At 39.3% G+C, this 25,048-nt stretch overlaps 1 protein-coding gene across 1 annotated transcript; it reads right to left on the bottom strand.

Moving 5' to 3' along the window:
- Positions 1-550: 550 nt before the first annotated feature.
- Positions 551-25,044, bottom strand: ALG5 (ALG5 dolichyl-phosphate beta-glucosyltransferase). The gene is made up of 10 exons (XM_030469287.1): positions 24,936-25,044; positions 23,896-24,067; positions 22,635-22,681; positions 21,381-21,449; positions 20,079-20,171; positions 18,453-18,566; positions 16,361-16,420; positions 13,030-13,181; positions 2,957-3,042; positions 551-1,793 (listed from the first exon to the last, which is right to left on the bottom strand). Exons 1-10 carry the CDS (start codon positions 25,005-25,007, stop codon positions 1,681-1,683), a joined length of 978 nt encoding a protein of 325 aa, XP_030325147.1. The 5' UTR covers positions 25,008-25,044; the 3' UTR covers positions 551-1,680.
- Between the last annotated feature and the right edge of the window lie 4 nt (positions 25,045-25,048).

Genomic DNA, 25,048 nt, shown 5'->3' with positions numbered 1-25,048 from the left:
AGGTTTAATAATGACTGAGAAACACTAAAAAATGAGTCCTGGGTTCCAGCCCAGACTCTTGTACAGTTGTCAATGGAAACTGCTCAGTTAGGAGAGTTACTGAAGAGGTTATCTGCAAAGTTTTGGAAAAAAATTATAGAAAATGCACAAATTAATTTAAAAAATCCTATAAATTTAGCATCCCCCTTTCAAGCTTTGACATCCAATTCAAAAGCAGAATTTTTCTAAAGAACACGTAACCAGATGTTTACTTATCATGCAGAAAAAGGTGAAGTATTTTAGTTAAAATTTAAAATAGGCTCAATTTCAAGTTAAGACATGAAGAAAATTTTAGGAATCTGCTGTTGAGAGTTGGTTGGCAACTCTAATTAATTACAGGCAAGGCCACTGTTGTCCAGGTTTAATCAGGTCAATTCACTTTATCAAAACAACAAAGCTGGTATTTTATTCTAACAATAGCAACAAACAGTCATGTAATGGATTCTGCAGAAGTGGTAGAGATGTATGTGGACTAAGCAAAAGAATAAAGCTTGCAAAATCAAACTGAAGATACTTTTTGAGAATTTATTCCCAGACATCAATTTATAGAAAACTGAGGTAACTCTAACAGAAGCAAAACTCAATATTGCAGAAGGAATAAGAAAAATCACCAGTGAAATCAGATATGAAAACACAAGCATACACCATACATTGTTTAAATCTGTTCTCATTTGTACATGTTTCTGAAAGAAAGATTGGCTTAGTTTTTTGGCAATCCACAACTTTTGAAAGCAATGTTGAAACTTGTGTACTGTAACAGAGTAAGTAACATTACCAAGAAAGACCCAAGACTCCTCGCACCCTCCCTGATCTCATTTGAAGCATGAGAACTTCAAACTGGCATTGCTAATGTATCATTTGGTCTCATTTCTGTATGCTCTGAATTAGCATTCCCTACCCTTTTCAGTACAGATTTGGAGATACCATGTCTCCTAGACTTGAGCATATAGTACTAATTAGTACACATGGACAAGATAGACTTAGAAAAGACATTTTAAAAAGAAATGTGCTTTCTCTTGGACCTTCTACAGTCTGGAGGTGATGTGCCATTTGATCTCAGACAAACTTTCAGATTCAGACAAAATAATTTGGAATGTCAAGAGACTACTGTAAGTTTTTAGAACAGCCTTATGAACATAACAGTTACAATTCAGTAAAACTCATTCATGTTTCCCATAACATTGAATCTAAGCGTGCATCAGCATGAACCATGATTGATCATTCCATGTTGCAATATGCAATAAATTTCCAGATACTACAGAAACAAATGGTTGTGGTCATTCACAACACAATATTGCACCTTACAGAACAGAGCAGCTCTTTTTATATGTATAAGAAATTCCAAATATATGATGAGACAAAAGCAGATACATTTATTTGAATGAATTTATAAGACATGTTAAAGCTATTAATAAAATAAAAACCTGATTACCAGACAAGAAAATATTTTGGAAATGCCTTCTCTTTTCAAAACACTGTAGGAATTCCCCGCTGACCATCTTAAAAAACACATAAATATTGCAAAAATGAAACATACAAGAGCAAAGAAGAATTACCTCAGCTTTCATCACCACTTCACTTGATTGAAACCGTTCTTATGTTCCATTAAGTATAATAATATATTTGGAAAATGTAAATAACCTAATTATATTTTCTTGTTTCGAGCTGCCAGGCACCAGTCATATATCGCAGTCGTATAAAAAGAAGATCCCTGCCCATCTGCAGCCAGCTCCAAAAGGGAACTAACTTAGAACCTGTGATTAATGAAGAAGAAAATCATAAGGACATTGTTAGAAAAAATGAGCATTGGTAAGAGTCACATTTAAGTAGCCATGAACCTCTGCATTCTCAGAACATTTAGCCCTATAACCTAGACCTTAACATTAATAAAAATTTATATTGTGAAAGTTACTGGTTTAGAGTAATTACATTATACCATAAGTGGGAGATTGCAGTTAGCAAGCAGCACAGTAATTCCATGTATGTCATCAGGTGTGTAGTTTTCTCTGCAACAAGGCTTTGTTCAAGTAAATAGAAAGCTGAACACCAATAACTAAGCAAATGATTTCTTAGTGACTTAGGAGAAGAGGACCACCACCTGCTGTCTTACAGCAATAATTTGAATGTGCCAATCTTTAGGCAAGGTATGAAACCTACACTGTGAAACCATGCCATCTTCCTCCTGTGCTAACATCTGTGTTAGGTGCAATATGCATGTTGGACTGCATTGAAAGAAAACACTTTTTTTCCAGAAGTTGCCTTAGGATGTTCTCCACTTGCTTGCACCTGTCATTACCACTGCAGCTCATTAAACTTTCTCCTGTTCATGGGTTGTGTTAAGGAGAAGAGATTCAGAGTAAAAAAATAAAAAAAGCCCATGGAAAACAAAAAAGAGAAGGAATTGCATTTGATGGGAGGAAGTGAGCAGAAGCAAGCAGTATCTCTTAAGCTGGCTTTGCTCTGAAGATATGTGTGGAGCTATACTTTCCTGTAGCCCAGTAAGGGAGACCTCCCTACAGGTCTGAAAGAACATCACATCTTAAAAAGAGAGGGTGCCCTAGAGGAGGCCTTAAGAGGTAGGCTGAGAATTTCAGAAGGCAAGACATAGTGAAACAGAGTTAAATCAATACACTATGACAGTGACAGTCAGCCTTCCTGCACAGTGAGAGGATGTGCCAAAAGACTGCTCTGTCTACTTTTGTCTCCAGTGGGAATGCAGTTTCCCTTCCTTGCTACCCCTTCACCTACTCTTCCTGTACCATGCCATGACATAAGGGTGGCAAGGACATGAAAGTCAAAATTTGTATGGAAAGAAGGCTGTGTGTTATCAACACAGATAAAGCATGGGGACACCCCTGGATATTTTATTCTGGATTGACATGTAAGGAAGCTTAGAGAATATTAACAATTTCCATACCTTCAATTTCAGTCCAGTTTACAGCAACTTCTGCTATAGGTATTCTCAACCGTTGAGCTATGTAAAGAAGTTCCACATCAAATGCCCTGAAGCAGAATAGGAAATAGCAAATACAGTCACATTTATTTTGAGAAGAAAGATGGTAGCATGGTTAATTGAATCCCTAGACAGATTTAAGGATAGTGGTGTTCAGTTATGAAGTTTGTACCAATGCTCTGCAAGTCAGATGCACATGAAAGGGCAATTAACATAGCCAATGCATAGTCTACAGTCACAGTCATAGAATCCTGTAGGTTGAAAAATATCCTTAAGATTAACCTAGCACTGCCAAGTCTACCACTAAGCCATCTCCATAACCACCATATGTACAAGTACCTTAAATCCTTCCAGGGATGGTGACTCCATTAGTTCACTGGGCAGTCTGTTCCTTTTCAGTGAGTAAGTTTTTGCTAATATCCAAGCTAAATCTCTCCTGGCACAACTTAGGGCCATTTCCTCTAATTCTGTCTCTTGTTACCTGGGGGAAAAGACCAACCCCAACCTCACTACAAGCTCCTATCAGGTAGTTGTAGAGTAGTAGGGTCTGCCCTTAGTGTCCTTTTCTCCAGATTGAACAATCCCAGTTTCCTCAGATGCTCCTTATAATAGTTATTCTCCAGACCCCTCACCAGCTTCATTGCTCTTCTTTGGATACACTCCAGCAACTCAGTGTCCTTCTTGTGGTCAGAGGCCCAAAACTGAGCATGGTATTCAAGGTGTGGCCTCATCAGTGCTCAGTCCAGGAGAAAAATTTCCTCTCTGGTCATGCTGGCCACACTATTTCTGATGCAGGCCAGGATGCTCTTGGCCTTCTTGGCCACCTGGGCACACTGCTGGCTCATATTCAGATGGATGTTGATGAGCATCCCCAGGTCCTTTTCCACTGGGCAGCTTTCCAACCACTCTTCCCCAGGCTTGTAACACTGCACGGAATTGCTGTGACCCAACAGTATTTCACTGAGTGCTGTTTTTGAAGGTTTATGTCTCAGATTTGTGCTCAGATCACTGCTCACTTAATTCTGTCACAGTCATGACTTAGACTTTTAAACTTTTTTAGACTAAGTAGCTGAATGTATAGTGTCAGTCTACATCTCTAGCAGTTTCACCAAAGGAGATGACTACCTCCTGTGAATTTACACTTACCTGATGTTTTTTCCTTGTATTTTTTAAGGCAGTGGCACAGAAGTGGTTTTTACGTTACTGTGCATAAGAGAACTGGAACAACAGCTATACTTTAGCTGTTTGCCATTTACTGTACAACACAAAAACCCTCTTGAGTGATCTGTCTTTTTTACTGGCACAATTGTTGGCAGGTTGTGCAGCAAAATGAGTTGGAGAAGTGGTCCTACTCTAAGACACATGCTCTCCATCTCAGGTCCTGGAGCAGGTCCAAAGGAGGGCAAAATATCATATCATAGAATCATAGAACTAAAGAATGTCAGGTTGGAAAAGACCTCAAGGATCATCTTGTCCAACCCTTCTAATATTATTGGTTTGGTAACTACAGGAAGCTAAACCTTAAATGTTAAAGAATTAGAAACAAGACAAGCTTCCACTTTGAAGTCAATGGAACAGATGTTCCCATCCAGCTTAGAAAGGTCCTGAAAATGTGGCTGTGAGACTGTCAAGTCCAATTCAACACTAGTTCATGTTTGCATCTCCTTGAATTCTCATCACTAATTCCAGGACAGTTTTCTTTTGTCACTGGAGAAAATGTATGCAATAAAAATAACATTATTAATCTATGCTTCAAGGGCCAGCTGAGTTCAAGTAATTGGTAATCTCACTTAAAAATGCAGAAAGGGACAGATAGGTAATCAAGAGCTGGCAAAAATCATAGAATCATAGAATCATAGAATTAGCCGGGTTGGAGGGGACCTCAGAGATCATCTAGTCCAACCCTTGACCCACCGGAGCAGTTGCTAGACCATGGCACTGAGTGCCACATCCAGTCTTTTTTTAAATGTCTCCAGGGACGGAGAATCTACCACCTCTCCGGGCAGTCCATTCCATAGCCTAATCACCCTCTCCGTGAAGAAATTCTTTCTAATATCTAACCTAAACCTCCCCTGGCACAACTTAAGACTGTGTCCTCTTGTCTTGTTGAAGGTCGTCTGTGAAAAGAGTCCAGTTCCCACCTCGCTACAGCCTCCTTTCAGGTAGTTGTAGACAGCAATGAGGTCTCCCCTGAGCCTCCTCTTCTTCAGGCTGAAGAGCCCCAGCTCTCTCAGCCTCTCCTCATAGGGTCTGTGCTCGAGTCCCTTCACCAGCCTGGTTGCCCTCCTTTGGACCTGTTCCAGGACCTCTACATCCTTCCTAAACTGAGGGGCCCAGAACTGGACACAGTACTCGAGGTGTGGCCTAACCAGCGCTGAGTACAGGGGAAGAATCACCTCCCTGGACCTGCTGGTGACGCTGTTTCTGATACAGGCCAGGATGCCATTGGCCTTCTTGGCCACCTGGGCACACTGCTGGCTCATGTTCAGTTTCTTGTCGATGCAGACTCCCAGGTCCCTTTCTGCCTGGCTGCTCTCCAGCCACTCTGTCCCCAGCCTGTAGCGCTGCATGGGGTTGTTGTGGCCAAGAAGACATACTTTAGCAGGTTGCTAGCCAAGTTCAGATGTTATTTCCTTCTACTTCAAGCTACTCTCTCCTTTTGAGCAGCACAGTGAATTTCTGCAACTCTATTAACAAATGCAACAAAAGAAGTCCACTTTGAAGTGTGCATGTAGGTATAACAAATGTAGGTTCCCATAAAATCCTAACCAAGAAGCATCAAACTGAACTCACACTGTACATGTATGTTACAGGAGTACTGAGTTCATTCTGGACAGCATTAAAACATATAAAGGCAGCATAAACAGAGGTTGCTTGCAGAGACCACAGTTACTGCATATATTGAATTTAGAACAACTTTGCACATCTAATTTAGGACACAGGACTTAAGTGTCACAAAAAAAAAAAAAGAAAAAGTTACAGCAATAAATGTTTGGGAGTTTTGTTTGTTTGTTTTTTACCTCAGTGAACTAAATCAGCTCCAAGCAGTGCTGGCATGCCACTCTTTTCTTTAAATGAGGATTTAAAACTATTTATTAATTATGCCATGGTCTCTTCTACTGAAGCTGTACTATTTAAATTTTTGCTTACACTTTACATTTCTGAGCCAAAATGAGCCCCATGTAGTCACCTTTGAATGTTTGAGTCATGTATTAAGACTCAACTTAATTTTGTAACACTTGCTACTTAACTGACTAAAAATCTTAAAGAGACACAGAATAATTGTCTGATTAATTATGCTGTATGAGCTGCTCTAAAAATATTACTATATGAAGTATTAGCCTAGTGAGCTAATAGCTATTTGCAGCAATCCCTACAGACAACCAATTACTGGAATGTTGGTATATACATCACAGTACAAGAACATTAAATAGTTTGGTGAACTTTAACACTCAAAAGATTAAATGTACAGGAATGAATCAGGTTTAACACTAATATTGTTACATGTGGTTGCCATTTGTGTGTACCAGTGAACATACCCTGAAATTACCAAGCTGCTTTTCCAGGATGGAAGGAGAATGACTTCCATAGCATACTGCTGGGATACCTTTCTGATTTCCCTGTTACCCATCATAGAATCATAGAATTGGCTGGGTTGGAAGGGACCTCAGAGATCATCAAGTCCAACCCTTGATCCACTACCGCTGCAGTTACCAGACCATGGCACTGAGTGCCACATCCAGTCTCTTTTTAAGTATCTCCAGGGGCAGAGAATCCACTACTTCCCTGGGCAGCCCATTTCAATGCCTGATCACCCTCTCCGTAAAGAAATTCTTTCTAATACCCAACCTAAACCTCCCCCAGCACAACTTAAGACCGTGCCCTCTTGTCTTGCTGAGAGTTGCCTGGGAAAAGAGACCAACCCCCCCCTGGCTACACCCTCCTTTCAGGGAGTTGTACAGAGTGATGAGGTCTCCTCTGAGCCTCCTCTTCTCCAGGCTGAACAGCCCCAGCTCCCTCAGCCTCTCCTCATAGGATATGTGCTTAAGTCTCTTCACCAGCTTAGTTGCCCTCCTTTGGACCCGCTCCAGGACCTCGATATCCTTCCTAAACTGAGGGGCCCAGAACTGGACACAGTACTCGAGGTGTGGCCTCACCAAACTTCACTTCTCAGTACACCTCATACATACACCAGAATAGCTGGCTGGGGAATAGAGATGGTAGTGCCATCTTATGTCAATAAGCTGATAGTGTTACAACTATACTGCAGATAACCAGAACAGAAGAACCATACAGAAGTTTCCATTGTCATGATTTAAGCATGAATATGTTAACGTGGAGTCTACCCTAGAGATCAAAGCAAGACAAGTGGATGAGTTGGTGAATGTGCTACATGTGTTTTGACACAAAGCCATTTGTGACAAGTTAAGATGTGACAGAGCCACTGTTAGAAATGCAGGGAGTTATTCACACCATGTACCTCACTGTACTGCAAAGAGTCAGAGTAGGAGCCTCTGGGGAGGAGGGACACAGCTCAGAATACCCAGAATTTGGCTGCAGTCTGAATTAATTCATCTAAGCACCCAAACTTAAGACACCCAAAAATAATAGTGTGACAATTTCTCCATCTATTTCTAATGGTGTCTTCATGATGTGTTAATTAGCACAAAGATGAATTATAAAATACAGAAAAACTTCTCCCTGTGGTTGTGTTTATGCTAAGGTGTACTTTTGGCTAAGTTGCAATTTAAGGTATGGATGGCTGAAATTCAGCTGAATGGTATGCTGGGTAGCTGTTCAACTAACTCAGCCCTTTTAAACTGAACCTTTCAAATACTTCACTTAGAAGATACCTATCCTCCAGAATTATTTCATATTTTAAAACACTAGGGCTCTCTTTTTGCTGGTCAAATATTAAGTATTTCAAATATCAAACCCAGACCTTCAGTTACACTGTTTTAACAGGAAGTTTGGAATTTCCTACATGCCAGCACACCCTTAATGGGATGGGCAGACAAAACTTCCAATGACCAAAGAGGTTTAAGCATGAAATAGGATGTCAGGAGGGTTAAACTGTTAGTACTGCTCCAGCTTTACTTGGGCTTCTGAAAGTCCAGATATATCTCCCAAGAGCAGTATTTTTCATAAGACAAAACATACATAACAGCAAAATATCTTTGGGTTGATTGGATATTCATAAACAAATACCCTCGTCATGCACACAACCAGGCAAAAATTCATTCCACTGCCCAGGTTGGTCTACAGTGTCAAAGAAATGGAAACCCTATTGTACCCTACCATCCCCACCAGATTGGATGGGGCTTTGAGCAACCTGATCTCGTGGGAGGTGTCCCTGCCCATGCAAGGAGGCTGGAACTGGATGATCTCTAAGGTCCCTTCTGACCAAAACCATTCTATGATTCTATGAAGAAATAAATGCCTGTAGTAACATGAACACTTATTCTTCTATAGTTTTTATACAGACATTTACATCCTAGTGACAAACTGGAGAAACAAACACTATTTTTTTTACATTGAGCTCTCAATTTTTAAATGTGAAACAGCAAGGTTTGTTCAGTGCACAAGTCAATTTTTATAGACAAAAGTAAGAGCAACAATTTGATCTAATCAGTGATCTGCTGAGTTGTGTAATACTATTATAAATTGCCAGTCTACAAAATATGTCAATCAAATCAGAACTATGTTTTGAATTTCCCCTCATTTTGTCAATACTCTAGGTGAAACAGTAACTGCTGCTCTGTTGAGTTCTCCTAGGTAAGGAAAGACATCTGCTGGCTGGAAGAAAATTCACAATATTTTTTTTTTTTTGTAGTCAGAAGAAATCAATGGCCAAGTTTAGGCCAGGAAAATTTTGTCAGTGAGACTCTTTCATTTTCTAGTTTTCCTCCTGTGCATTAAAATCTAACATAAAGTTATATTTCTCAGGTCAAGACTGTAGATGTAGAACTAGAGCTTCTTTTGGAGTCTGAAAGTGAGTAATTTCAACTGTCTCTATAATGTTTTTAAAATACCCTTTTTAAGTTTAAATTAAAAAAAATGTGCTTCACCTATTTTTGAAAAATAGCTTAATGGTGTAATCAGATTAAGAACTTAAAATGCACAGCATATGCTCCCTGTTCAAAAGGTTGCTCTCATTTCAAACTAATGTCAAAACTTTGGTAGTTAGGAAGTAAATTTCAAGAATTTTTGGTTTGCAATCATATACACACAGCCAGCTCTCCCAAGCACAGTTAAGCAAAAAAGTCAAGAACACTCACCAAACAAGCTAGTTTAAGATGTAAGCATGATGACTAAGTATCTAACATCTCAGTATCTAATAATTTTCAAATGTTTTCTAAACTTTAGGTTTAGATTAAAAAAGTATTCTAGGAATATCTTGGTGTCCTTTAAAATGTGTTACATGATCCTTATTACTATAATGATAAAACAGTACTTTTCCCTGCATATTTCAATTTGTTTTTAAAATTTCCTAAATATAAACATCTAAAAATCAAGTTCAGCACAGCATGAAGAAAGCTGTGGTCTCAATTTTCTAGTATTTTTACCATTAGAGAGGTGACATTCAATTCAATGTCAACAGGAATAGAAAAAGCAGGAAGGAAGCAGAAAAAAATGAAGGTCTAAGCAATTAGTTTTGCATTCTTAATGCAGCTGATATTGGGTTATTTCAAGAACATTTTGTTGCTGGAGCATTTCCAAAGAGCACCAAAGCTGGTGAAGGGATGGAGCACAACACTTAGAAGGAGCAGTTGAAGGAATCTGGGTTGTGTAGTTTGGAGAAAAGGAGGATGAGGGGATATCTTACTGCTCTTTACAGCTACTTGAACAGAGGTTGTAGTGATGGGGTTCTCCCAAGGAGAATGTGATAGGAGAAGAAGAAATGGCTTCAAGTTGCACCAGGGGAGATTTGGGTTGGACATTAGGAAAAAATTATTTACAGAAAGAGTGACCATGGATTGGAACAGGTAGGTAGGGTCATGATGCTGAAGGTCTTCAAAAAACATGCAGATGTAGCACGTGAGGACATGATTTAGCATGCTGGTGATGTTGGGCTGACAGGTGGCCTTGATGATCTTATAGAGGTCCTTTCCAACCTTAATGATTCTGTGATTCTATGAACAGAGACATTTCACTTATAACTACTATTTTCTTTAATATAACCACCTTCCCCACATTCTTATACTTGCATGTCTCCCAGATTTTATGAATGTTAACTGGGGAAAGGGCCAGTACTCTGTTTTGTGCACTGACATGTTATCTTCCAGTTAGGACTGCTAAATGGCTAGCTGGGAAGCTTACAAGTAAATTTTGAGTCCTTATTGTAGCTTTTTCTTCAGCAGTGCCAATAATCTGTGCTTCTCTCCACCATGGGGGCTTCAGTTCCCACAAAAGTCGAGAAAGTTCTTGATCTTGAAATCTCTGCTGTTCTGCTAGAGTTGGTTTAAATCAGCCTGCAAGTATGAAAATGAAGGCAAGGAAGCACAGAGTCTGCTGAAGGACTGATGAGGATAAAAACAGACAATATATTGCCTGTTTTAGAAAGAAATTAAACCAAATTTTAAAAATCTTACTGCTGTTTTAGGCAAATTTGTGACTTGGAAGCATCTGAAGAGCTATTTATTGGAAGAATTGGAGTCATAATTTTCCTGACAAAAAACCCCAAACATTCTTCATTACTAACGAGTATATTTGATAATTTCATAGATAAGAAAAAACTCAGGAGATTAGTTTATGGATTACTGCAAACGAAGGAGCAAGAAAAAAAGGCTGATTTCATAGCACCACATATAAGCACAATTAACACACCAAGATAAGAAAATCTGGTGTATTCCACACCAGCAATTTAATTACCATAAAGCAAGTTAGCAATATCCCTTTTTCACTGCCTCTGTTCCTGGATTATGGGATACAGCACAACTACTTTAACTCTTTCCTTCCTCTGTGACTAGAGAATTCGAGTGGCACAAAAAAGCTTGTTATGATTTTTATAAAAAACTAAACATTTTATATATGTCTGATAAGTGAAATTATATTATAAATCTTCAGTTTTAAACCAAGTAAGATTGAAGATTGCATTTTTAAAGATTAAATTGATTATTCTCATCTACTTCTTCCAGTATTTCTTCTTGAAGCACTTAGAATCATAGAATCATAGAATTGGCTGGGTTGGAAGGGACCTCAGAGATCATCGAGTCCAACCCTTTTACCACCATTGTGGTTGCTAGACCATGGCACTGAGTGCCACATCCAGTCTCTTTTTAAATATCTCCAGGGATGGAGAATCCACTACTTCCCTGGGCAGCCCATTCCAATGCTTGATCACTCTCTCCGTAAAGAAATTCTTTCTAATATCTAACCTAAATTTCCCCTGGCACAACTTAAGACCATGCCCTCTTGTCTTGTTGAAAGTCGTCTGGCAAAAGAGCCCAACGTCCACCCGGTTACAACCTCCTTTCAGGTAGCTGTAGACAGCGATGAGGTCTCCCCTTAATTTACGAAGCGCGGTTAAATACAGTAAAATTGAGATGTGCTCTTCTGGGCCTTGCTTATGTGTTGAACCATATATTCAGAAACACAAAATTTAGACAAAATTCTGCATATAAAATTTACAAAACTTTATAGACTAAGTTTGGTTTTGGAGGTAGCAGCACACATCATACCTCCATTGCAGCTATACTTTTATTAACAAGTAAACCACTCATGTAGGAAAGTGATTTTCCTCATGCTGTCTGCTCACAATTCCAGATTTGATTCAACAGAAACTCTGCATTCTGCACCAGAAGGCCAGAAGTATTGGAATTGACCAAGACTGTAGGACTGCACACATTTTTGCATGGGAACATTGTTTAGTAATTCTGTCCCCTGTCAGCAAGCATCAGGCCATGAGAGATTTTTATGGACGAAGACAACATTTAGAAAAGATTTGATTATATTTAATTAAGGCATTCTTTTCACCAACAGTTGTGGTGTAGGAAATTTACAGAAATTATGGTATTTGTGCAGAAACAGTGTTTTCAGTCCCATAACAGCAGTCATGACAGTGTCACCCTCATAAGGGAACTGTTCCAGCTAAACCATAATGGAAGAGAGCTCTAAAGTAATTCAAACACTATGCATCCTTTTTAGCTTTCTCAAATTAATGAGATCAGCAGTCCTCTCATGAAATATTCTAGTAAGAAAATAAGCAAAGAGTATGCATTTCCTTTTACTTTGAGCCTTTAACAGTTACAAAAATCTTATCAGATATGGACTTTAGGCAAGACACTTTGGTTAAGCAGCACTGAATGGTGACACTGTAATACCTGAAATATAGATTGATAGAGGTTCGAATAGGATTAATAACTCCTAACCTTCCTTATCATAATAAGAGCTTATATCAATTTCTCATTTTACTTGCATGGCTCATATCTGTAAAAGCAAAGAGGACTGCCAGAAATAAGGGATGGATTACAACAATCAAAAATTGTTTGAAATTTCTTTTAAAGATGAATAGAAAAGAGTTAACTTGGATTTTCTTTCTTTTTGCTGCCCTCTCCTAATCAGTTGTTCTGACAAGGCAAAACCAAGCTTTCTGACTTAGTATTACATAAATCTTCTTATACCACACACTAAAGTAAAATGGACTTGCAAGGAGTTGATTGTTGCCACTCCAAATCTCAGCAATGTAGTCTTAAAGTCCTTTTTGCATTTTACATTGCATGTTATTTTAAAATCAAATCTTAGTAGGCCCATCTGTTCCCCTTCTCCCTATCCTCACGAGAAGAAAGAATAAAATCAAATGCCCAGCTACTTCTTAAAATATATCTTAATAATTAAACGGAATTCCTGGCAACTACCTGGATATTTTAGCATAACAAGAAATTGCCATGCAAGTAGTACTACAGTCAGTTAAACTGAGCAGCTAGGATTTATACACAAGTATCACATGCTTCATAGTAAATGCAATAATGAAATTACTTTTTCAAAGCCATGTTCAAGTAGAAAGTAAAACATAACAACAACAAAAAAGACTTTACCAGCGCTCTATATGAAGAGTTGAGAAAGTCCTCAAGGCAGCTTCTCTGGTGAAAAGTTTAAATCCACACTGTGTGTCCCTGATCTCTTTGACACAGAGAAACCACACAAGGAAGTGGAACCCATACATCAAAAGAGTTCGGAAGTAAGAGCGCTGTGAATGAGAGGCAAGAAGTGAGATGGTTGTGATTGAGCAGAGCTGGCTTACAGAACAATTAATCCTGGTCTGTGATAGCTTTCAAAGTTTGTAAACTGTTTCTGGTTTGCACTGGAATGAAACCAGAGTTTTTCAGTTGTTACAGTAAAATAGAATTACAGATGTAAAAGAAAGACTTGCAGTCAAGCACGTGGTTAGAACATTGGTATAGGATATGAAAACTCCCAAGTTCTTTTTTCTGTTTTCCCTAATTCAAAGCAGCTTTTCATTCTGAATATTACCTTATCAAGTGGAGCACAAATCCGCACCTGGATTTCAAATTATGAGTGGGACTGTCATAGTATCTCCCCATACAATTTCCCCAGAAAAAGAAGAATGAAAGCAGAGGAGGATGGTAGCCTACAGAGGCTCCATGCTCTACTCTACTGGACACTATTAAGCTGTTTTTTCCCTTTGCACACTCCACTTGGTTTCCTAAAAATTGGATGAAGAAGTCCAATAAACTCAAAAGTTACCAGGACATAAAACAGAGAGTAAGCCAGCAGGGCTGCACGGACCAATCTTAAGCTTACATGCTAAAAAATAAACAGGTTTCAGCTGCTACCCTGACACAAAGAAACTTTTTTTTTCAAGTTTTATGTTGCAAAACCAACAACAGAATAGAAGCATCTCTTGTTTTTTGCTACTCACTTCTTCCATTCAAGAGTGAATGATATCCAGAGCTTGCACACACCGTGCTAAGGTACTTAAGAGAATGCAATTGGAGAATACCCTTTTCTGCAGTGCTTGATGGACCAAGCCTATCCAGGCTGTGCAAGGTAACATTTAACTTTACATTTCCAGTAATGTTACACAGTCAGCTCTTTTGGTTTTTTCTTTCACAAATAATATTCTATGTTCCTGGTAAATGTTCTCCCAGCCTGCTCTTTGGTTACACTTTTGTTCTTGATATAACAATCATACAGATAAGTTTGCCCAAACCATCTTGGTTTCCAGATGTCCCTTTAGTCTTTCATTCAAGATAGCTCCTGAACAACTAGAACTCTGATCCACAAACCCCTTCTGAACTCACTGTGGGTCTTAAGCTCAATTTAGGTGATTATATCTAAGACTGCAAGCCAAATACCATGCAAAATCTTTAGGAGCCAACAATTTAGCTGGTAAGCATCTCTGGGTGATAAGAGATGCCTTTAAAGCTAATAATTTCAAACCTCACTTGAAAAATGAGGAGATACTCAACTTATTATGTAATAGCCTTTGGCTAAAGGAAATTAAAAATCATTGCTTGTGCCTCTCAAAGTGCTCTAGCCCTGTGCTAATGGTTGATATGGTACAGATTCGTTGGCTCTTGTGGAAAAAGTGAGCCACTGTATGACCAAGAACATAGGGAATCTAGAGCTTCCCAGAAAGGAAGCTCTAAGAGGCTGCATGACTGTCAGCCAGTGAAACTGTGCACCTACTTCACAAAGAGGAGTGCCTGGTCCTGTTCATCACTCCCAAGACTCCTTATGCAAGCCATACTTATGGTCTTGTTGAAGTACATCAACAATTCTGGAAGTAGAACAGAATTCTTGATGTGTTGAGACTGAATTTAAGGGTGAAATTCTGGTCTTAATACTGAAACACATACAGCTGTTTAACACAGTTTCATTCTATTGCTTTAGATGCAACTATGCCCAAAAAGAAATCCCAACTTCTCAAAGATTGTTTTGTACTTTTTATATCTATTTCACCACACAAGAGTCTCCTCCTGATGTGGTACAGGAAGTCTTTCCCTTCCAGCCTAGAGGCAGCTGCATGATGAAATGGGCTACATATTTCAAACAGAGCATTACTACCTAAGCAGCTGGTGAATCCCTTATCACAAAGGCAGAAATACGGAGAAACAGGAAGCAAAGGATACACACACTTATCCCAGAAACTGTACTTCTGCACTAAAAGATAAAATCCTGTTTCAATTCCTCTCCCTCGTGTAGCAAGACCTTCAAATATGAAAAGAAACATGGCTGCACTGAAGAAAGTTTATTTATATTCAGTACCTGACCATGCAATGGAGCATTTTTTTCTGGGATCAAATTTATCAGCTACATTGCCTCCATTTAGTAGCAGCATTTCCAGGGTATACTGGCTTCACAGACAGCAAATAACTGCAAAAGGCATATTCTGTGCTACAAGCAAGCAAATACCAGGCCAGAGATTTATTATAATTTCTGGAAATGAAGAAAGTTTTGTATTCTTTTTTGTTCATTATTGTTTTTTGTGAGGCTGCTTATATATTGCATCAATATTTACAAGAACTCTTTCCAGTGAACCACTCCAACATTACCTGATAAATCAGAAGAAACAATTCACGATCTACCAAGGGCTGAACATTACCAAGAAGTGTAACTTCTTTTGAACTTCTGTAACTATTTTAGTAGTTGTGTACATATTTTAGAATGGTTTCAAGCATTAAACTTCAGTATAAACAAAGCTTACTCTTGAGAACATTAAACATGATGAGCAAACGACGTTGAAACAATTAGCCCAGCAATGTGTCTGGTGCAATACAAGCTCCATGCCTGTGCTTTGTCAACTACTGTCTGCCAAGACACCAGAAAACCAGATGCAAGATAAGACTGTGTGCTTATGCATCACTGTTTATTCCACAAGAGCCACACACTGAACAGTACTGTCTCTGTTCTCAAAATTCAAAAATTTTAATATGAGTAATACAGAAAAATTGCAGTACTCTCCCACGAATCGAGATACTCTTCAGTTTGCCACTAATTATCCCTAACTTATTTCAAACAGGTCTCAAGATCTGCAGATCAAGCTCTTACACTGGAAGAGAATCAATATGAATGAACTCATCAATTGCCTTCCACTCCAGCCCCAGCAGTGAGCACTAGCTACCAATTCTGTTAGGGATCAGAAGCTCTTCTTGTAAGATATTCTCAGCTATGGAAATTAAATCCATAAACTGGAACACCAACTGAAACCAGTTTGAAGTGCCTGAACTCTAGGACACATCCTTTGCATATGAGGAAGTATATGCTAAACTTATAGCAAGCTTTTTCTACTGTTTGGATTCCATTCTTTTAGAAATATTGGTTGTTTAATTGTAAAATGCATTGAGAAGAATAAAATATTTGAAGCATTTGTCTATTAGTAGACAGTAGAAAAGGGAAACAAACCTTTGCTATTGAGTCCTTCTCCAGATGAGCTCTTGAACCACAGGAAATAGCCATCTGGTTCTGCACAGGAATACAAATTAGAAGACTTATTACTTAAACCAACATATTTTGGATCAGTGCAATCTTCTGTTGAGAACTGTACAATAAAAACTTCCAGAAAGCATACTTTTCTATTTCCTTTAAATGCACTCTTTCTACTGCTAGATTCTGAAGCTAAAATCAGTCGTTTCTACAATTAGCAGATCATCTAAAATGTATTCATTTAGCATATGGTGCATACAAAGTGCTGCAAATAATTAAGGTCTGGTTTAGCTTCCATTGTTCCTCTGAGGTATGCATACAATAAATGTTTTAAAGATCACAGACACATATTCAGTGCTCCTAGGCACTCAACAGTATAATGTTAATTTTCCCTAAATATTGCACTGTGCTAGGGACAACAGAATAAAATACTTGCTTCACTGACATACCTTCAAAAAAATAAAATGCCACGATATGCAGCCAAAAATATAATCTCAGATCTAAAGAGGTGTCCAAAACAGAAACATTACAATTATTCCCATTCTTACCACCTCTCACATGAAAACCCTCAAATATGCTACACTTGCATGCAAGTGATGGACTTGATTCAGGACTGATGCTGGAGACCCAGCAGCTGCTGCCACTTTAGTAGCAGAGAGTGTCAGGGAACCACCACCACCCAGCAGCTCTTGCACTTGCACAGGTACAACCCTTGCAGCTCCTGCTGGAAGGCTGCACATCACTGTGGCTCTTCTGGAAACCAGCTGCAAGTACCTCACTGTTCTCTCCATTTAAGCACTAGGCTAAAGAAAGTAAACCTCAGCTCTTTCAAGTCAGGCACCCAAAAAAGAATGACTGGGCAGGGAGGAGGCCTTGTTCCACAGGTTTTTGAATTTTTATTTACACTAAAAGTTCTTCCAAATACTGTCATTAAACTAACAACTCTGAGAAAAGAGAACTGCTATAAAATAGGGTGAAATTAAGATGCAACATTAAAGGTACATAGGATGACATAGATAGAAAGAAAATACAAAACAAGTTAACGAAGAAAAAATTGGGTTTTAACTGAGTAGGCAACATCTGGTATTTATAACATCTTCAAAGGAAAAATGGCAAACAGAACAGTATTATGTACTGCACTGAAAGAGGCACAGTGAATGCAAAGGAGGTAAGCACTCTGTGCAAGCTACCTCCTGACAGCCCATTCTTGCAGCTTCTAAGCTTCCACCTAGGTCTTCAGACTTACATCCAGACCTTCAATTGATCTCAAAGATCTCAAGTTGAAGAGAATTATAAAAATCAATCTGTGTGCATATGTCCTGGTTTGGGCCAGGATAAAGGTGGTTTTCTGTTTCTGTACTTTTGCTTTTAGCTAAGTCCCTTGTAAGTAGTTGCATTTGCTGAAATTAACAGCAAGTTTCTCATGCAGTGTGTGTGCTTTTAGGACTGATAACACTTGATGTTTATAGTTACTGCTAGAGACTGGTATGCAGAGCCAAGGACACAGAGGCCCCACCTGAACCCTCCTTTAGGGAAGAACGGACAAGATAGATGCCAGAATTGACCAAACAGAGTATTCCATCCCATATACGTCACACTCAGTATAAATTTGAGGCATCACGTGGGCCGAGCCAGATCTTTTCCTGCTTCCCTTCCTTCACCCGGCATCCTGGAAGGATCCTGTCTGTTCATCTGCCTGTGGTCCTGATCCGTGCCAGCCCATATCTGTGTGTTCCTGCCTCCAGTTCCCGACTGCTGCCGACTCCAGGAGTCCAGCCTGGACTTTCCCAGGGCTGCCCTGCAGCCTCGGTGGTGACGTGAGAGTTATTGGGGGAAAGGAGGGAGGAATGTGGTTTCCATTTTCCTGTATATTTGTATATATTTAGTAATTTTACCTATTTATCATTACTGTTTCATTAAAGTTGTGTAGTTTAGTTTCCAACCCATAAGTCTCTCTCCCTTATTCTCTCTCCTTTCTCTATCAAGGAGAGACAGATTAATAGAGAGTGTCTGTTATTCGGTTTAATTGCCGGGCTAGTGTTAAACTGAAAACATGAGAATTTATACTCACAGGCCATGGCTGAAGATTTCTTAGACCTTCTTCTACTTTTTCAATATCTTCAAATTTTGTAGCTCCATCTGCATCAGCCATAAGAATTTCTTTTCCCCGGCAACTAAAGACGCCCTGCAATTGAGACAATAAAACCCAACACCTTTGAGATCAATATTTACCATAAGATAGGTGCTAAAAACACCACAAAACCCTAATGCAGTAACTAGAACAGAGGTATCTCAAAGATTCAACACAACAGAACAGTCTTAATGTTCTGCCACTAGAAACAGTTAATGAATTTAGACTGTAGTAACATGGAGAAACTTCACAAACTGAGTCCCACAGTGACAGAAAATGCATGAACATGAAAGGTTAACAATCCCTCTCCAGAAAAGCTTGCAAATTAAAAGCTTTACAAACCAAAATGGTTAGGAGACAAATTGCTACAAGGGAGGACAAAGAAGCACGGATTAGTGGATGCCACTGCACTGAACAGCTTTTGTCATTTCAGCAATGGAAAGGAGGATGCAGTGCTATTTTTTTCCTAAGACTGTTTCAAGAGAATTCAAGAGATCATCTTAAATTAGGTTTGAGAAATATGTCTTGACTCACAGTATGACTGCAAAACATTTGTGATCCACCAGGTGTCACAGCTTGTTTTGCCATATTCTTGGTCAGAGATATTTTACAATTTTTGAAAGCCTCCATACAGGAAAACAATTAGCAGTGTGCTTGCCAAACATATGGACATAACCAAGCATGTGTGACTTTGGAAAAGCCTGTCAAGGAAATAGGAGGATACACACCTACTCTACATTTTACAGTGGAAAACTGTATCTCACAGGGAATCATTCTCCTTCTCCTGGAATAACTTAAAAACTGTATCCTTCCACACCTCCTAATTTCATGGTCTTCCCATTTGTCATACTGATTTGTCTACCATACAGAAATTAAATTGACATATTAAAGATAGTGCTTAAAATACAGTCACCAATAACTCATAAGTGATGACACTATTTTACATAAATGTGCCACTAAACTTAGGAAAAAAATGTGCAACTTCTGAATGTGCAACACCTATTTTATTTTTATAACATGATGATTTCATCTATGTGCAAATGATGTGAAAACATAAACTGCACTCGTTCTACTACCAAGTGCACCAAGTGACAGCAGTGGGTGTCAGTAAGCACAAAGTTTACTGGGTGGAAGTGTCTGCTGATGATCCACTTTTAAACCCACAAGTAAAATCTCAAAAACAATGTTTGCAAGTTTAGATGAATTTTCTCAACAAGAGCTTTATTTGAATGCGCAAAGGGTTTTCTTGGTTGGTTTATTTTTTCAAATGTAACCTTATTTCTACATGGAGCTAAAAGGAACATGAAATTCAAGTTTAACTTTTTTTTTCTCCTTTCAGCTCTCATATATATAAAAAAAATTCTTACTGGTCTTCTTGCCAATAAAACACTGTTTTCAAGATCTAAAATACGGTTACTTTGAAAATAGTTTTTACCTCGATTTATAGAAACTGTGGCTTCTGATAATCATTATGTTAATTCAAAATATCAATTGGCACAGCCCTATCTTCTGCTTATGTGTGCACAGGAAGTTCAAACAGAGAAGGAGACGAAAGTTATCAATTACCATCCTGACTGCTCCTCCTTTCCCTCGATTTTTTACCAAAGAAAGCACTCGCACCTTGTCGCTTCCATATTTCTTGCAGTACTTCATTGCAACCTGATAGACACACAAAAAACCAGCATAAAACAAAAACAGGAATCAAGGTAGTTTACATTTGCTCACCCTTTAAAAAAAAAATTATTAGCACAGAGCTATAACCACTTCAGTCGGCACAAATACATTGCCAGTGTTTGCTGGAGTCTGTCTGGGAAAAGAAAAATCAGTTCACAGTCAACACAAGAAGACTGAAGCAGCTGGTCATGTTTAATAAGAACAGGATATTTCCCCAAGCAAATCTAAACCCCACCCACCCAAGATCAGAGAACTCAATACCAATGTAATTTATATCATAATATTACAGATCTTTTATACCAATGCCGGGAGTTAATTGAAGAAAAACAATTTTTACTACTGCTACCCATTTTTCACTTTTCTTGATGCTATCTGTGGCTTTAAACAAAAATTCAGTGATCTAAACTCTAATTCACATTGAAGGGATATGCACATTTTATTTCACAATGTGGAAAAGAGAAAAGTAGGAGGTTTTTACCTTTGCTTTTTTTTAATTACAGGTTGCTTCAAATCCTTGTGAGTCCACACTCTGCTAAGTAAGAAATGATAGCAGAAGGGATGCAAAGCTATCAAAAAATACAGATGAGCAATCGCTTCAGGGAAGTAAGTGAAAAAGCAGCATTCATTCCAGTAGCTAATTCAAACATTTTCCAAGCAGCAGTATAAAAGCCCTCAACTTGGCCAGTTTTCCTGTCCAATGACACACATGAAAGCTGAAGCAGAATGCAGAACTATTTTGAAAATACTACTACTGGCACTGGGATTTTTAAATGAACAATGCCACAGAAGTTATGGGAAAGAGCTCTACAACATTCCAGCTGTTGAATCAATCACAGGATGAATCAGCTAGTGTGAAAGGCTTTTTCACTTCCTCAAGTTCATATTCACACCACTGTGCACATGTAGAGTATTTCATAGCAACTTTGCTGATGCTAAGATCATAATTTTTAGAATCTCAGCTACAGGAAAATGGATGTCACAGCCACTAACCATGAATACAAGGATCTGTAAAAGAACCACACGTGTATGTGTGTATGTGACATCCATAATGCCTACAGGACAAAGACACAAAGTATTAAGAAATGGTAATTTTAATTGTTAATTACTACAAGTACCAAAATGTAATGGCAAAATATTGTTTTTCATAAACGCAGTTTAAAATCCACACCACTGATTACTTGGTTGATTTCTTACCTTTGTGGTTTGATCTTTACTACCATCATCAACCACTATTACTTCATAAGTGAAAGAAGGATCTCGTTTCTTGAAAATAAAAACAGAAATAATATATTTCATCCCATTTCTTAAGTAGGTAGTAGGTCTTTCAAACATCAGCATTTTTTTCTCCCAGCAGTTTTTAACTCATTCTTGGTAGCTAACAGGCACCAACATGTATTAGATTTCTTAAGATGACAATTATAATTAAAGAATTTTGCTGTATTTGATGCTTGTTCCATTACATTTGCTTTACACTGAGTTTTCCTCAACTATCATTTAGAACTAAAAAAACAATTTAGGTGAGAAATGAAAACTTAGAACAACTGTTGAGAAAACTTGAACAAAATAAAACCCACAAACCTTCACAATGGGCTTCTTACCCAGAGAACAAAACCGAGTGAAGAGCAGATACTTAAAAAACTTGCTGGGACAAAGCAGGGTTCAGTTTAGAAAAGATAAGTGTATGGTTAGTCCTTAATCATAGAATCATAAAATGTTTTAGGTTGGAAGGGACCTTAAAGATCATCTAGTTCCAAACTCCTGGCATGGGCAGGGACACTTCCTACTAGATCAGGTTGCTCAAAGTCCCATACAGCCTTGTCCCTGGCCTTGAACACTGCCAGGGAGGGACCATCCACAACCTCTCTGGACAACCCGTTCCAGTGTCTCACCACCCTCACACTAAAGAATTTCTTCCTAATGTCTAACCTAAATCTACCCTCTTCCAGCTCAAAACCATTGCTCCTTGTCCTATCACTACATGCCCATGTGAAAACTCTCTCCCCAGGTTTCCTCTAGGCCACCTACAAGTACTAAAAAGACTCTTCAAGGGAAGGTCTCCTTGAAGCCTTCTGCAGGCTGAACAGCCCCAACTCTCTCAGCCTGTCTTCATAGGAGAGGTTCTCCAGCCCTCTGATCATCTTTGTGGCCCTCCTCTGGACTCACTCCCACAGCTCCATGTCTCTCCTGTGTTGTGGGCTCCAGAAATCTCTGTCTTGCAGAGGTATCATGTACATAAAGATTTTTCATCATGTAGTAGTAAACTGAATTTTTACTTAACTTAAAAATACATTCAAGAACTAAGCCTAAAAAGCAACTGATACAAGACAGAAATGTTACTTCTAAGTGACTAAATAATACTCTTTAAATACATACCAAAATAGCAAAGTAAACAGTAAACTGACTTACAATACATAAGACAAAGATAATGAATTTTTAATATGAAAATACCTGTCTTTTTTCTAGATAATCCAACGCTTCATCCATCATAAGTGGTACTAAAGAAAAGGTGGACTTCAGGTTAGTAGATTATAACAGGCGAAGCACCAAAAGCCCCAAAAAGCCCCTTGTACAAACAGAATGAAAAGGAACAAAATACAAAACTCAGCAAATTGCCCCATTTATAACACTCTAGCTTCAATAAACAAGCTTAGCACCTGCAACTCCAAGTGCTGTCTTTTCTGAATGCAAAAAGAACAACACAAGAAATCACACATATATATGGCACAGGAGACAAACATTTCTTCTAAAGAACCAGCTTTCCAGTTTGAAACATGTAACTGTCAACCCAGTATTTGATGAAAAACAAAGTAATTCTCATTGACTGTCCCTGCAAACCAGTACTGACTTTGATTCATTTAAGTAAGCTGGCAGAGAAGGCAACAAGAGAAATCCCTAGTACTAGTCAATAACATGACTTCTCTTACTAAGGCTGCTGGCCATGATGCTTCAGCCAACAAAAGACACAAATTTTGTAGCTGATTTATCTGCACATTACAAAGGCTGTGCTTGCAGTGGATGCTCATTCCTGAGCACATCTCAGGGGATTATTCTATCTCCAAGAAGAGAGAAACAACTAAATGAAGATCACAGGAAACATATTAGGACCTTGCTTGCTGAAAATACGTATAAGAACCAGGACTAAAGAATGCACCGGACCTGAGAAAGGAACAGCCCTACCTTGTGTCCAGATACTCTATACTTGTCAACATCTCTCTTAACAGAATCCCAAAAAGCTCAGTGTTTTCACTCATCAACAAAAGAAATGACATGTGCTACCATGTCAATCCCAAGTACAGCTTTCTAGAGCTTGAGTCATTTCTATTGCAGATACTTAAATATATGGTTTAATGAAAGAGAAATCCTTTTCCTGCTTTTCTGAAGCTGCTGCTCTTGCTTACAGATTGGGAAGCTCATGAACTAATTTTAAAAATCTTTTTCTACTTCTTGCCTTACAGTATTTACAGGAGCAATGAGCAGCCACTCTGCTGGACTTTATTAAAATAAAGAAGATTCTTACAAGTACCCCATGCTATTTTTAGCAGCAGAAATCAAGTTACACAGTGTCTTAATTTTGAAATCTAATGTGCCTGGACTGTTTTCTGGAAACAGTGTCCAAAGTCAGACACATAATCTGGGCTGCCAGAATCTCTGCATTATTAGAGTAACAAAATAGATTTTTCTCTTTTTCTCAAAATAAGAAAAATCTTACACCGGTTTTCCTCATTGTATGAAGGCACAATAACAGAGAGTTCCTTTGTAGGGGGATCATGTATACTTGGTACCAATTCTTTCCTGCCTTCAGCATTTGTGAAGTATTTCTCTTCTTCGTGTCGCTGAAGGGTTGGCATTTTGACAGCAGTTACATGAGCAATCACACAAACCTGTGATGAAAAAGAAATTTAAAAAATCGTTGAGCATTTTACAAAGGTTGACCTAGCTGTTAATTTTGCTGCAAGGGCCAAACAAGCATTTTTCTGTGATGAGGTGGCTAGTGCTGCAGTTCTTCACTGACCAAATCACACAGCACCAAGACCTTCCCATGCTGATAACTCTGTTTGACCCATTGTGACACCTGCCACTGTCCTTGGTTTGTTGCTGTTTTCAAGTAGATGCCTCCAAAGTTGTGGTCCAAGCCCCACTGCCTCTCCCCACTTCTACCACACACTCTGACACTGCCTCCAGTTCTGCAGAAAGCCACTGAAATCTGTGGGATACCCCATAACCATGTGTGCTTGCAAAACTGGGGCTCTCATCATTTCTATGCATGGATAAAATGAAGCTGTAACACTTGGGTTTTGAAGCACTTTCACTGGAGAATGCCACATACATGGCACTGGGGAGGGACAGCTGAATTTCACTTTTCAGGTATCAAACTTCTCCAAATGGCAAAATCTCCCAGTCCCTCAGAAACACGCAGGGCTGGCAGGCCGGGAAAGCGCCTCAGCGGGATGTTTCACAAAGCGTACTAAAACGACAAAACGCTCCATTTTAACCTTGTCCGCAAGGTTTCCCCTCACGCCTTGGGAAAACATTCCCCGCACGAAGCCACGCACAGGCACAGCCCCGACAGCTGCCGCACAAACGCAGCCGGGTGCGAACGGCCCTGCCGGGCTGGCGGGCCCGCAGCCGCCCGCGAAGCCCCCTGGGCAGGCCCGCGGCTACCGAGCGCCCTGCACCGGGGACGGACAGGGCGGCCCCACGCACTGCCCCCGTCCCGCAGGCTCCCCGGGCCCGCGGCGCGGCTCTCACCAGGACGAGGAGGAAGGCGGCCAAGGCCGCCAGTGCCGCCGCCGCTTCGGATAGACACAACCCCAGCGCCATGGCCCGCGGAGGGCGGCGGGCGGGGCCCTATCGCGTGGGGA

Source organism: Calypte anna, chromosome 1 (genome assembly GCF_003957555.1).
Source record: "Calypte anna isolate BGI_N300 chromosome 1, bCalAnn1_v1.p, whole genome shotgun sequence".
Lineage (NCBI taxonomy): Eukaryota > Metazoa > Chordata > Aves > Apodiformes > Trochilidae > Calypte > Calypte anna.
This window is presented reverse-complemented; position numbering and strand designations above follow the sequence as displayed.